Here is a 14,096-nt window from a genome sequence, read left to right on the forward strand (position 1 = left end):
ATAGGTTGTACATTAACCATTTTTTTTAGGATGGAGAGTAGAAAGTTAACAAATTTAGTCACAAAAACTGTTTTATAGTTGGAATGTTGCTAAGCTGGTTTAATGGTGAGTAGTATATTTATGTTATTTGGATAAATCTGCCTTGATATTATTCCCTGACTTGTTACTGTCTTGCCATTGACCACAGAAATCAATGTTTACATTGCTTATATTTATAACAAGTAAGGTATCATAAAATGTAGTGCATATCTAGAATAACTGACTTCATCTAAGTAAGAAAAATGTATGCTTTTCAAAATTCTTTTTCACATTTAAAGGAAAGACTATTAAATATTTGGGCATTTGATGTTTTTAACAGGAGAAAGTCATGAAGATTCTATTTAGTAAGTTTTACGTGTATAGGAGACCCTTCACATTCAAAATGAAGCAGAGCCCATCCCTTATGTGTACTAGGTTGGACAAAGAATAGTAAATCATGAAAATATGGCAAGACAAAGGGTGTGTGGAAAAGGGACAGTTGATTGTGGAAAAGTAACAGGAAGATCAAGGTTACTCTAAGGTTTGTAGGATTTCTCTTAACCATCTCTGGTGAGTGTCTTTCTCCTGGCATAAGAAGGGAACCTTTCATGTGGAAGTTATATCTCCTACTTTCAAGAATAAAAAGAAAGGTCAGGGGGGCTGGGGGTATAGCTCAGTGGTAGAGAATTTGCCTGGCATGCCCCAGGTATTCTTGCAGTTGCTTTTTTACAAGTGTCTTTAAGTAAAAAAATAATCAATGTGCCAAAGCAGCATATCTTGGGGTGGTATACTTGATTCTCTACAAATTCAACATGTAGCCATAAAGACCTACCATTTTACCTTCCAAATATACCTTCATGTTCCTTCCTGATTCTCATCTTTCCTTTCTCTAAAACTCTCTCTCTACGTTGCTCCCCTCAGATTTTACATCACCCTTAAAGTATAGCCCAAGCTCTTTAACTCCTCTTACAAAGCCCTTGAAGGTCTGGACCCCACCTCCTTGTTCCATCTCATGTCACCCATCTCCCCTTTACCCTGTGCATTCTGGTTGTGTGGAACTTCTTGACCCGTTCTCTTGCTTCTGAGGCTGTGCATGTGCTGCTCTCTCTGTGTGCAATTGATTTTGGAGAAACACTTTCAGCACTGCTTAATTACTATGGAAACTAAGGTAGAATGAGACTCTTATTTTCAATACCCAGACTGGAGGGATCTGCCCACATGCTCTTTCAACTAGGTCAATAGTGCTTGACATCAACTGACTGCAGGCATCAGAGCCCTCATGGCCTCAGGTGTCAGCTCCCAAGTTCACTGGGCAGATCCAGAGCAGGGTAACATGGAAAACAAGGAGAGAGAAGATAACCATGCAGACAGAAGGCAGAGATCACTGGAAGGGTGAGAAAGGTCCATCCACAGGGGAGCATGAGAAAGGAAATGAAGGAGTAGAAATGGAGAGAAAGAGGGGGGGAAATAAAAGCAGTTGAGAGGAAATGTGAAGATAAGGTTACTGAAAAGTGAGATTAATTATCAGAAGAAATATGGAAATAGACAATGAATGTTTCAGAAGAAACAAAAACCTCTTACGTATAACAATTTGAAGGCATGGAGATATTTTATTGCTTAAAATTTACAAGGCTGGCTTTAAAGAAAACCTCTCTGATCTCTGACCCATGGTCAGGTCTGAGGAGACTATGCTTTGGTTTGTCCACATGCTTAAGTCCACAGCCTCCCATCAATGCTAAGGGAACATCCTCTGGTGAAGCAAATCAAAAGTGAACTTTGGGACTGCATCGTAGTTTGTGGCTATCTTAACTTACATAAGAAATAGGGGGAAAAGCCTTAGATCACATTGCCTTGAGTTTATATAACATTGTTAAAGACTTCTCTGAGGTAGATAGGAGATCTGTAGGTTTTTAGCCCCCATTTTACAAAAACGTAAAGTGTAAAGAAAAAAAAAACAGGGATTAAATTGTATACAAACAAAGTCTAGAATGGGAATGTTTTGGCTTAGTTGTCATGTCTTTAATCAGGTGCAACAAAACTAAGCTAATTCCACACGAGAATGATAAAAATGTTTCAGTTGGTCCACATTCAATGTGGCCAAATAAAACCACATTTCAGACTTATTCCCCTGAGTGCAAAACTAAGAACTATGCTCTGGTTTCACTTTTAGTCCTATTTGTCTTCATTTGAAGATTTCCCTTCAGATTTGAAGACTGCCACTGTCTTCTGATATCATTATTTTCACTCACAAGCTTTGGCTGATGGAGTATTGGTTCCACAGGTAAGTGACATGCAAGAGCTGCAGGGCAGGGCCTTCTTCTCCTGTGGCCACCACAAGGGGAATCCTAAGAGCACTTCGTGGATCTTACAATCACTTGTCTTTTTGTGACATCATAAAGTTCAGTACTAGCAAAGTGTGGGTTAAGGTACTTAGTACTGGGGGAGGGAGAAATGGGCAGGAGCAGGCCCATTTCTTGCCCTCAGGGCACTTACTATGGCTTGTAAAAAATGTCTGCTCTTCCTTTTTCAAACTTGCTTTTCTCTGGCTTCTCTGTCCTCCAGTTAATATGATTTTTCTGGTTTCTGTTTTTTTACACTGTCATATTATGTTCTCATTATTCTTTCAATGTTGGACTAAATAAACCCTAGGGTATTGCAAATCTGTATTTCCCTCAGAAAAGAATGTGCTCTTCATTAATGCCAATGATTTAATATTCCATTGGCTTTCACAACACAATAAGCAAGACTTTCTTAGGTAAATTTGTTTTTACAAGGCATTTAAAGTAAATTCTGTGGGTTTATTGCCCAACATGAAGTAAAACTTTCCCCAGAAATACAGCAGGGTTCACAGAATCCTCCGCATTCACTGAGCCTTGGGGTCAAACATGACAACATAGGAGGAACAGGACTCTTGAGTAGTGGGTGTGACCAAAATACAAATAACATTTGATTTTCCAAACTCACAAAGTATTGGAAATCAAAACTGTGATCAAATAAGATTATATGTGAGAGGCATGCTTAAGAGTCGCCACGAACTATGTGTTTTTCCGAAGCCACTGAGCTATCCTGGCACTTCGCTTTTTGTTTTTCAGATTTTCATTCTTTATTGTCTGTAATTTGGCATGAACTGTGATCCTCTGGTGCTCCTCCAACATGTTACTGAAAAACTGCTGCAGCTGGAAGGACAGAGAGACAAGCCAATCAGTGCAGTCTAACTTTTCACTTACACAATATAAAACAAAGCTCATACCAAATGGCAACATGATTCTGCAAAAGGGTAATAAGAGTAGGAATAAGCAGGAATGTGTATACCTAGATAATGTGTCCCTGGGGAGACTGGTGACTGAAACAAATGTGATGAAGACCATGCTTACCCAGAAAAGTCAAATGCAGATTAGAAGGTTCACGAAACACATCCTAAGCCTCCATAAATATTTACTGAATGTTATATAAGTTTTGTGGACAGAGATACAGTGAGACTCTTTTGTATCTCAAAGGAAATTTTACAATTTCCAAAGTTCAAAACGGGTGTATACCACAAATTTTATTTTTTAGTATTTTAGTCAAATTAACAGTTTGCAGATGGCATGATTATATATTTATAAAATACCGAATAACCAACAAAAAATATTAGAACTAATAAAACATTCAGTGAAGTTGCAAGATATAAACCCTCAAAACAAAATTCAATAGCATTTCTAAACGTGAATAGTAAATTATCTGGGGAAAAAGAAAAGCAGAAAAACAACCTTATTTCTGGTAGTTACCAAATAACTAAAATAAATTTAGTCAAAGAGGTGAAAGAAGCTTACAATAAAAACTAGAAAACACTGATGAAAGAAAATGAAGAGGGCACAAAGGAAATGGAAAGACTTCCAATGTTCATAGCCTGGAAGAATCAATTTGGATAAACTGTCCATACTCCTGAAAGCAATCTACAGATTCAATGTAATCCTTATGAAAATACCAATGAGATTCTTCATAGTACCAGAAAAACAATTCTAAAATTTGTATAGGACCATACATACACACACAAACACACCTGAATAGCCAAAACAATCTTGAGTTTTTTTAAAGAAAGCAAGAGGCATTGATTGCACTACCTAATTTCAAAATATATTAGCAAAGTTATAGTAACTGAAACAGTATGATATTGACATAAAAACAGATATATCGGGGCTAAGGTTGTGATTCAGTGGTAGAGTGCTTGCCTAGCATGTGTGAGGCACAGAGTTTGATTTATTTACAACTAAAAAACGATTGAAAAAGGAAAACAGACATATCAACCAGTGGAACAGAATAGAGAGGCTAGAAGTAAACCCACACACATTTATAGCCAACTGAACTTTGACAATAGTGCTAAGAACATGCATTGAAGAAAGGTCAGTCATATCAGTAAATAATACTGGGAAAATGGAGAAGCACACACAGAAGAATGAAGCTACATGATGTTTTAATCACAAAGAAATAATAATGGGGGCTGGGGCTGGGACTCAATAATAGAGCCACTCACCTGGCACACATGAGGTGCTAGGTTCAATCCTCAGCACTACATAAAAATAAAATAAAGGTATTGTGTTCACCTACAACTAAAAATATGTATATATTTTTTTAAAAAGAAATAATGATGGAGTAGATAAGGAGGAGGAAGATAGGTATGCTCTGATTTGAACATTACATAACATACATGCATTAAAACATTAAAGAGTTACTCTATAAATATGTGTAATTTTATTTATTAGTTTTTAAAAAATTTAAGAACAATATTTTGACAGTTAACTCATCTTTTGGCTAAATTGTCTCATTGGATCAGGCCTAGAACTTAGTTACTGGATAGTATAATATTTGCCACAATATTATATGTAAGTCAGACCACAACAGAATGTGATATTCTGAAAGTCTATTTCTGTGTCAGTGAGTTAGAACTCAGAACACATATCACCATAAGATGATAGTGTACCCATACCTGCTCATAAAACCCACTTAAACCTTGATGCACTTGAGATTGAGTAGTAATCAGGCTATCAAGTTTAATTACTGTGTATGAAAAAGTTCTAGTGGAAAACAGATTAAGGACCTAGGAACTAGCTTTTCACTCTTTCCTTCCCTGCCCACACCTGCCAGGAAGTGGGAGCCACATGTCCACAGCTCCACACCACAGGTGGCATGCTGATGATTAGGCTATTGCAGAGTTGGGAGGGTTGAGGACCTGCAGGACCATAGATGGATTCCACATGTGCTTAAGAGCATGTGTAAGGCCAGGCTTCTTGCAGAGTAGAGCATTAAGACCAGGCCAGAAGTGTGAGAGTGTATGGAAGCTGTGTGGGTGAGTAGGGACAAGGGACTCAGATGACTTCTTTTTCACTTTCCTTTTTAGTAATTATTTAGTTATTATGGTGTGAACTGACTAATATGTTCTGGTAGGACTGCTGAACACTAATACTTTGACAAGGATATCCATCATTAGAAAATTCTAATTTTCAGAATTGCAATAATAACTACTGCTAAATAAATTTTTGTGTATATTCCCAAAACTATAGTAACTATAGTTTTGGAAGTTCGAGGATTGCTAAATTTATACCAACTTTATTCATTCATTTATTAAACAGCACCACAAATTTACTGGTTTCTGTAAAGCCAAAGATGAACTAATATGCATTGGAATATACAAACAAAATCTCAGTCTTGATCCTGGAACCTTCATTCCCAGCATGTTCTGGGTGTGCCTTCCTCCCTCCTATGTGGGGACTCCCTGATACATCAAGTTCTGACAGTTCAGCCTCAAGCCAGCCAAACTCCAAACAAAGATAATTCCTTCAGGAATTCCCTCATGATTACTACATAACAGACTGTTTCTCTCTCTCTCTCTCTCTCTCTCTCTCTCTCTCTCTCTCATCTCTCTCTCTCCCTTTTTACTTAGGATCAAATATTAGGCCTTGAAGTCCTACACATTTTTTGTTGTTGTTGTTTGTTTATTTGCTTGGGGAAAGTTGAGTTTCCTTTCTTGTTTACACAGCATCTTCATGTACATATTAATATAGTTTCAGGTCATGATGTTTAATTTAATCAGTTTTATTGGAATATAATTTGTGAACAATAAGCTGACCAGTAATCTGTATAGTTCAATGCGTTTGAGCCATGACCTTTGAAACCATGGCTTCAATCAAGAAACAGTACTCATTTTCATCACTCAAAACAATATTTTGACAGTTAACTCATCTTTTGGCTAAATTGTCTCATTGGATCCCTCTTGGGCTAGGGAAATAGCTCCATTGAGAGTGCTTGCCTCTCATGTACAAGGCCCTGGGTTCAATCTCTAGCACCATGAAAAATAAAAAAGAATTCCCTGTTGTGTTTTACAGTTCATCCCTCCTTCTGTCCCAGGAAGCCATTGATCTGCCTTTTTTGTCACTTTAAATATTCCTAGAATGCAACTGGATTCTTGTATTCAACATAATCAACTTAAGATTCATCTGTATTTCTACACAAATTCATTCCTTTTGTATTTGTACTGTTCCACTGTGTGGTTATATTACAATTCACCCATTGTAGACATTTAGATGACTTCCAGTTTGGGGCTAATGTGAATAAAGCTGCTATGAACATTCATGTACAAATCTTTCTATAGACAAAGGTTTTCATTTTCTCAAGCAGAAATCTAGAATTGGAATTGTTATGTCATATGTGTCTGATTAACATTTAAAAACTGCCTGTTTTCCTAAGTGATTATACCATGTTACATTGCCACCCCCTGGCCAGTCAAAGGAGTTCCAATTGTTCCAAGTCTTTCCCAACTTTCAGTATGAGAAATCTAATTTTGCCTATGCAACTGGATGTGTGAAGGTTATATTTGTATCTCTCTCTCTCTCTCTCTCTCTCTCTCTCTGTGTGTGTGTGTGTGTGTGTGTGTGTAGTGTCCTTTTGTCCTTTTGTAGACATTTGCTTTCCCCTCTCATTTTACTTTCTGATTATAGTATTCTTTTTTTTTTTCCTTCCAGAACTATACCTCTCCCATTTCCAGTGCCTGGAGTTTGAACTGGGCTAGCTCCAAGTTTGGATACATGAGACTGGACCAATCATAGTATCCTAGGCTTTATCCCTCCACAGCTACACACAATGATTAGTGCTAAGACAAATCAAAGTCCTTTTTTCAGGACAGAAACCTTAAGGTGGGTAAGAAAGGATCACTTTTTCTGCAACTGAGAGTGCAAAAATTCATGTAAGTTGGAGCTTCCACATGAAGAAAGCCTGTGTAAGAAGAACTGCAGCCCAGAGGAAAGCAAATACAAGATATGGAAAGCCCTGTGTTAGGCTTCAAGAATACAAATACGGTTGATATTATCTCAGTCCTTGAGGATCTTATGATAACCTCATATGGTCATCATATTCACACACTAATTTCAGGATAATGTGGTAAGCACTATGATAAATACACTCATAGGATGATTTGGGGGCATGGAGGAAAACAGGGTATAAATCTATTCATTACAAAATTCCTAGAATATGTGGTTGGAGCAGGATCTTAAAGGGCAATTAGGAATTATCCAAGCAAAGCAGAGATGGGGAAGATACCAGAAACAGAAGGTACAATGTTTCTGAAGTCTAGAAAACATAAAAAAAATGATAACCTAATAAAATCTGTACGCACTATGTATACTTGAGGGAAAGTATGTGGGGTATTTGTTAGTCTCTCTTGCTTTCTCATACTAAGTGGTAATATAAGCAAAAGTGAAGCCAGAGAGTAAATCAGAGGCCAGATGATGAAGGGCATCATGTACTAATTAAAATATTTTTAATGTTTATTCTAAAAGCTATGAAGAACCACAAAGAATGGATAAATGACTGGCAGCAATGTAAAGGAAGGCATGAGGGGGAAGAGCAGCCTGGGAGAGGGAGCCCAGGCCAGTCCACTGTAGCAGTTCAGGTGAGCAAGAATGAAGTCCAACCCTCCATGGACAGACATGTCTATTTCAGAAGGATAACTAAAACCACTTCCTTTACAGTGATAATACCACCAATGGAAATATAGAGTATAATAATTTAGGTAAGTATGTTATTTTTAATTTTAGCAAATCCAAATAGTATCATAAGTGCTTTCCAAATTATCATATGTTTTTCAATGTTTAAGGTGCTTACCTCCATGATCTGTAGATCTGTACTTATGGTTCTTCCAATTACATACATTAGAGTAACCAGTGATTGTGTTCCATACCTACAAAACAGTAAAAATGTGATTCAGGGGTCAAAATTATTTTGCAAAATAAAGCTGTGTTTTGTGCAGCAGATAAATACTAAATGTACAACCCTTATTAATTGCTATCTCCCGAATCCAGGCAAAAACAGGAATGAAGTTCAATTTCATCTTTGAATAGAAAATCTGTTGTATAGAAAGTTCTATTAGCACTAAAGACATTTATAAATACTGAGTTGTGTAACAGTTTTTGAAGTTTTATTTAAATACTAAAAGCTCTTTTAAAAGCAACAACTGTGCTTATTTTTTAATGAGGTAGTTAGAATACATGTTCCATGTCTCAAATTAAGAAAATTTATAAGGCAGTAAATAAACATGTAAATTATGCCCCTTAAAAAGCAATAGTTGGCATAGGGTCAGTTTCAGAACCACTGACTAAAGTACCCTGCACTATATTAAAAATGTTGTATTAGTTATGTTTTTGGAGAGAGGATTCCTGTCTTCAGATACTCTCAGAATGTTGATGATCACTGAAAACTCAGTCGCATGGCAACCTCCAATAGGCATGGTAATTAAAAAATGCCCTTCAGTCAGTGTCCTTGAATATCTAACAAAAATAATCTGAAAAAAAAAAGCTGTTGCTATGGAAAAAGAGCAGATACATACCTGTCCAAAGTGTTGCTGTAGCTAAAAATGTAAATTAAGGACTTTTGGATGCATTAAAAGAAAGAGAGAAAAATTAAATTAAAATAGGATTATTATAATGGACTGAAAAAATAAATGGTTTCATTGCCTTGATAATTAATACATGCAATTGATTTAGTTCAAAATGCCTACTTGAAATTAAAAATTGTAAGAGTTAATTTGCATATGTTCAAATAAAAGAGAAAATTGAGCTTTCGGTTTTTAGGGTCCCAAGTGTGTCAAGCTATGGCTACTGGAGCAAAGAGAGGACAAAGCAAACAAACCTGTGTCTATGGGGAAAGGGCAAATATCTCTTTGTGCTCCATTTTAAAGAGACAAGTAGAAAAAAAGAACCCAAAGCATAAGAAATTTGAGTTTCAAAAAAATCAAGCTTCAATCTTAAAGACAAACATAAAACAGAAGAAAACTGTCTACTATGTTAAATGTGTGATTTTCTGCCAAATACAGGAGAAAGGTGACCCCAAGTGATGGAGCTGGGTTTGAAATCATCTTTATCAAATTTCAGAGTGTAAAAAATGGAACATAGAGTTAGATGTAGGCTTTAGCAGATTGAATGAGATAGTGTGTGTGCAAGGCCTACCAGGGTCCCAAACAACTCCACTCCTTCCTGATCTCCTCAATCTCAGGAGTTGTTTTTGAGAAAGACATGATTTACCCCTCTTGAAAATGCATTCTCTTTCATTGTTACTAATCAAAAATATATGCATTACCAATAGTTTATACTTCAGAATTCCGATTTATTATAATTAACATGAAGAGCCAATGTATGTCAATAGTTAACCTTTTATCCTTCGTAAAAAGAAAATGGTAACTGATATTCAATTTTAGTGTGGGTACAGTGATGTGGCACTCTAGTATGGTTGACTTTCAGCTTCTCCCATTTCTCATAGTTCTCCCCACTGTCCCTAGCCAGGTCTGATTGCTTGCAGAGAGCATGGCCACCAGGTCATCAGGGAAGCATTGAGGTCTAATCCAGAGCCTGGCCACTGTACTCTGATGACATCTCAGTTTGTTTTTGCTCCTCTGCAACCTTTTTAACCCTGTTTCCATCATGAAATACAACAGAGCAGAAGAGAAAATGAATCCACGATTTCAAGCTTAGGACTTAAGCAATATAACAGCAGTAGGAGAAATCGTGTGTTTAGGGAAGAAGAAGAAAGGGTGCATTTTGGACCAGTTAGGTGTGAAATTGATTGAATTCTGTATTCAAATAAAACTAGGGTTTTCCTATCAGACGTGAAGCCCCCTTAACAAGAATGGCAAGGGCATGAATACCACTTTTATCACATACAATAAAAGAGTCACAAAAATATTATTGTTTTACTCTTCCTCAAGTTCTTTCATAGGATCCATCCTTAGCTGTTACCTATTGACTTTCTTTTTTTTAATGTTGGTTGTTCAAAACATTACATAGTTCTTGATATATCATATTTCACATTTTGATTCAAGTGGGTTATGAACTCCCATTTTACCCCGTATACAGCTTGCAGAATCACATCAGTTACACTTCCATTGATTTACATATTGATATACTCATGTCTGTTGTATTCTGCTGCCTTTCCTATCCTCTACTATCCCCCCTCCCCTTCCCTCCCCTCCCCTCTTCTCTCTCTACCCCCACTACTGTAATTCATTCCTCCCCCTTGTATTATTTTTCCCTTTCCCCTCACTTCCTCTTGTATGAAATTTTGTATAACCCTGAGGGTCTCCTTCCATTTCCAAGCAATTTCCCTTCTCTCTCCCTTTCCCTCCCACCTCTCATCCCTGTTTAATGTTGGTCTTCTTCTCGTGCTCTTCTTCCCTAGTCTGTTCTTAGTTACTCTCCTTATATCAAAGAAGACATTTGACATTTGTTTTTTAGGGATTGGCTAGCTTCGCTTAGCATAATCTGCTCTAATGCCATCCATTTCCCACCAAATTCTATGATTTTGTCATTTTTTAATGCAGAGTAATACTCAATCGTGTATAAATGCCACATTTTTTTTTATCCATTCATCTATTGAAGGGCATCTAGGTTGGTTCCACAGTCTTGCTATTGTGAATTGTGCTGCTATGAACATCGATGTAGCAGTGTCCCTGTAGCATGCTCTTTTTAGGTCTTTAGGGAATAGACCGAGAAGGGGAATAGCTGGGTCAAATGGTGGTTCCATTCCCAGCTTTCCAAGAAATCTCCATACTGCTTTCCAAATTGGCTGCACCAATTTGCAGTCCCACCAACAATGTACAAGTGTAACCTTTTCCCCACATCCTCGCCAGCACTTATTGTTGTTTGACTTCATAATGGCTGCCAATCTTACTGGAGTGAGATGGTATCTTAGGGTGGTTTTGATTTGCATTTCTCTGACTGCTAGAGATGGTGAGCATTTTTTCATGTACTTGTTGATTGATGGTATGTCCTCCACTGAGAAGTGTCTGTACAAGTCCTTGGCCCATTTGTTGTTTGGGTTATTTGTTATCTTATTGTTTAATTTTCTGAGTTCTTTATATACTCTGGATATTAGGGCTCTATCTGAAGTGTGAGGAGTAAAGATTTGTTCCCATGATGCAGGCTCCCTATTTACCTCTCTTATTGTTTCTTTTGCTGAGAAAAAACTTTTTAGTTTGAGTAAGTCCCATTTGTTGATTCTAGATGTTAACTCTTGTGCTATGGGTGTCCTATTGAGGAATTTGGAGCCTGACCCCACAGCATGTAGGTCGTAGCCAACTTTTTCTTCTATCAGATGCCGTGTCTCTGATTTAATATCAAGCTCCTTGATCCATTTTGAGTTAACTTTTGTGCATGGTGAGAGAAAGGGATTCAGTTTCATTTTGTTGCATATGGATTTCCAGTTTTCCCAGCACCATTTGTTGAAGATGCTATCCTTCCTCCATTGCATGCTTTTAGCCCCTTTATCAAATATAAGAAAGTTGTAGTTTTGTGGGTTGGTTTCTGTGTCCTCTATTCTGTACCATTGGTCCACCCGCCTGTTTTGGTACCAATACCATGCTGTTTTTGTTACTATTGCTCTGTAGTATAGTTTGAAATCTGGAATCTCTATGCCATCTGATTCACACTTCCTGCTTAGTATTGTTTTTGCTATTCTGGGTCTTTTATTCTTCCATATGAATTTCATGATTGCTTTCTCTATTTCTACAAGAAATGCCGTTGGGATTTTGATTGGCATTGCATTAAACCTATAGAGAACTTTTGGTAATATCGCCATTTTGATGATGTTAGTTCTGCCTATCCATGAACAGGGTATATTTTTCCATCTTCTAAGGTCTTCTTCAATTTCTCTCTTTAGGGTTCTGTAGTTTTCATTGTATAAGTCTTTCACCTCTTTTGTTAGGTTGATTCCCAAGTATTTTATTCTTTTTGAGGATATTGTGAACGGAGTGGTTGTCCTCGTTTCCATTTCTGAGGATTTGTCGCTGATATACAGGAATGCCTTTGATTTATGGGTGTTGATTTTATAACCTGCCACTTTGCTGAATTCACTTATTAGCTCTAACAGTTTCTTTGTAGACCCTTTTGGGTCTGCTAGGTATAGAATCATGTCATCTGCAAATAGTGATAATTTAAGTTCTTCTTTTCCTATTTTTATGCCTTTAATTTCTTTCGTCTGTCTAATTGCTCTGGCCAGTGTTTCAAGAACTATGTTGAACAGAAGTGGTGAGAGAGGGCATCCCTGTCTTGTACCAGATCTTAGAGGGAATGCTTTCAATTTTTCTCCATTCAGAATGATGCTGGCCTGTGGCTTATCATAGATTGCTTTTACAATGTTGAGGTATGATCCAGTTATCCCTAATTTTTCTAGAGTTTTGAACATAAAGGGATGCTGTACTTTGTCGAATGCTTTTTCTGCATCTATCGAGATGATCATATGGTTCTTATTTTTAAGTCTATTGATGTGGTGAATAACATTTATTGATTTCTGTATATTGAACCAGCCTTGCATACCAGGGATGAATCCTACTTGATCATGATGTATAATTTTTTTGATATGTATTTGAATCCAATTTGCCAGAATTTTATTGAGGATTTTTGCGTCTAGGTTCATTAGAGATATTGGTCTGTAGTTTTCTTTCTTTGAAGTGTCTTTGTCTGGTTTAGGCATCAGGCTGATGTTGGCCTCGTAGAATGTATTTGGAAGTTCTCCCTCTTTTTCTATTTCCTGAAATAGCTTGAAAAGTTTTGGTATTAGTTCCTCTTTAAAGGTTTTGTAAAACTCTGCTGTATACCCATCCGGTCCTGGGCTTTTCTTAGATGGTAATCTTTTGATGGTTTCTTCTATTTCCTCAATTGATATTGGTCTGTTTAGGTTGTCTATATCCTCCTGACTCAATCTGGGCAGATTATATGACTTAAGAAATTTATCGATGCCTTCACTATCTTCTATTTTACTGGAGTATAAGGATTCAAAGTAATTTCTGATTATCTTCTGTATTTCTGAAGTGTCTGTTGTGATATTGCCTTTTTCATCCCGTATGCTAGTAATTTGAGTTCTCTCTCTTCTTCTCTTTGCTAGCATGGCTAAGGGTCTGTCAATTTTATTTATTTTTTCAAAGAACCAACTTTTAGTTTTGTCAATTTTTTCAATTGTTTCTTTTGTTTCGATTTCATTAATTCCAGCTCTGATTTTAATTATTTCTTGCCTTCTACTTCTTTTGCTGTTGTTTTGCTCTTCTTTTTCTAGGATTTTGAGATGTACTATGAGATCATTTATTTGTTGGTTTTTTCTTTTTTTAAGGAATGAACTCCAAGCAATGAATTTTCCTCTTAGAACTGCTTTCAAAGTGTCCCATAGATTCCGATATGTTGTGTCTGTGTTTTCATTTAACTCTAAGAATTTTTAAATTTCCTCCTTGATGTCTTCTAAAACCCATTGATCATTCAGTAACCTATTGTTCATTCTCCAAGTGATGCATGATTTTTCCTTCCTTCTTTTATCGTTGATTTTCAGTTTCATTCCATTATGATCAGATAAGATGCGTGGTATTATCTCTACTCCTTTATATTGTCTAAGAATTGCCCTGTGACATAATATATGATCTATTTTTGAGAAGGATCCATGTGCTGCTGAGAAAAAAGTGTAGCTACTTGATGTTGGGTGGTATATTCTATATATGTCAATTAAGTCTAGGTTGTTAATTGTGTTATTGAGTTCTATAGTTTCCTTATTCAACTTTTGTTTGGAAGATC

General features: G+C 36.7%; 1 protein-coding gene across 1 annotated transcript in view; it reads right to left on the minus strand.

Moving 5' to 3' along the window:
- Positions 1–2,423: 2,423 nt before the first annotated feature.
- Lvrn (laeverin) overlaps positions 2,424–14,096 on the minus strand; it is a 92,625-nt gene continuing 80,952 nt past the window's right edge. Inside the window, exons 19-20 of the mRNA XM_077796884.1 lie at positions 8,155–8,230; positions 2,424–3,194 (exon numbers count right to left, since the gene is read on the minus strand). Coding sequence (XP_077653010.1) covers positions 3,054–3,194; positions 8,155–8,230 — 217 coding nt within the window. The 3' untranslated portion in view covers positions 2,424–3,053. The remainder of the gene's footprint in view (positions 3,195–8,154; positions 8,231–14,096) is intronic.

The sequence above is a fragment of the Urocitellus parryii genome, chromosome 1 (assembly GCF_045843805.1).
Source record: "Urocitellus parryii isolate mUroPar1 chromosome 1, mUroPar1.hap1, whole genome shotgun sequence".
Taxonomy (NCBI): Eukaryota; Metazoa; Chordata; class Mammalia; order Rodentia; family Sciuridae; genus Urocitellus; species Urocitellus parryii.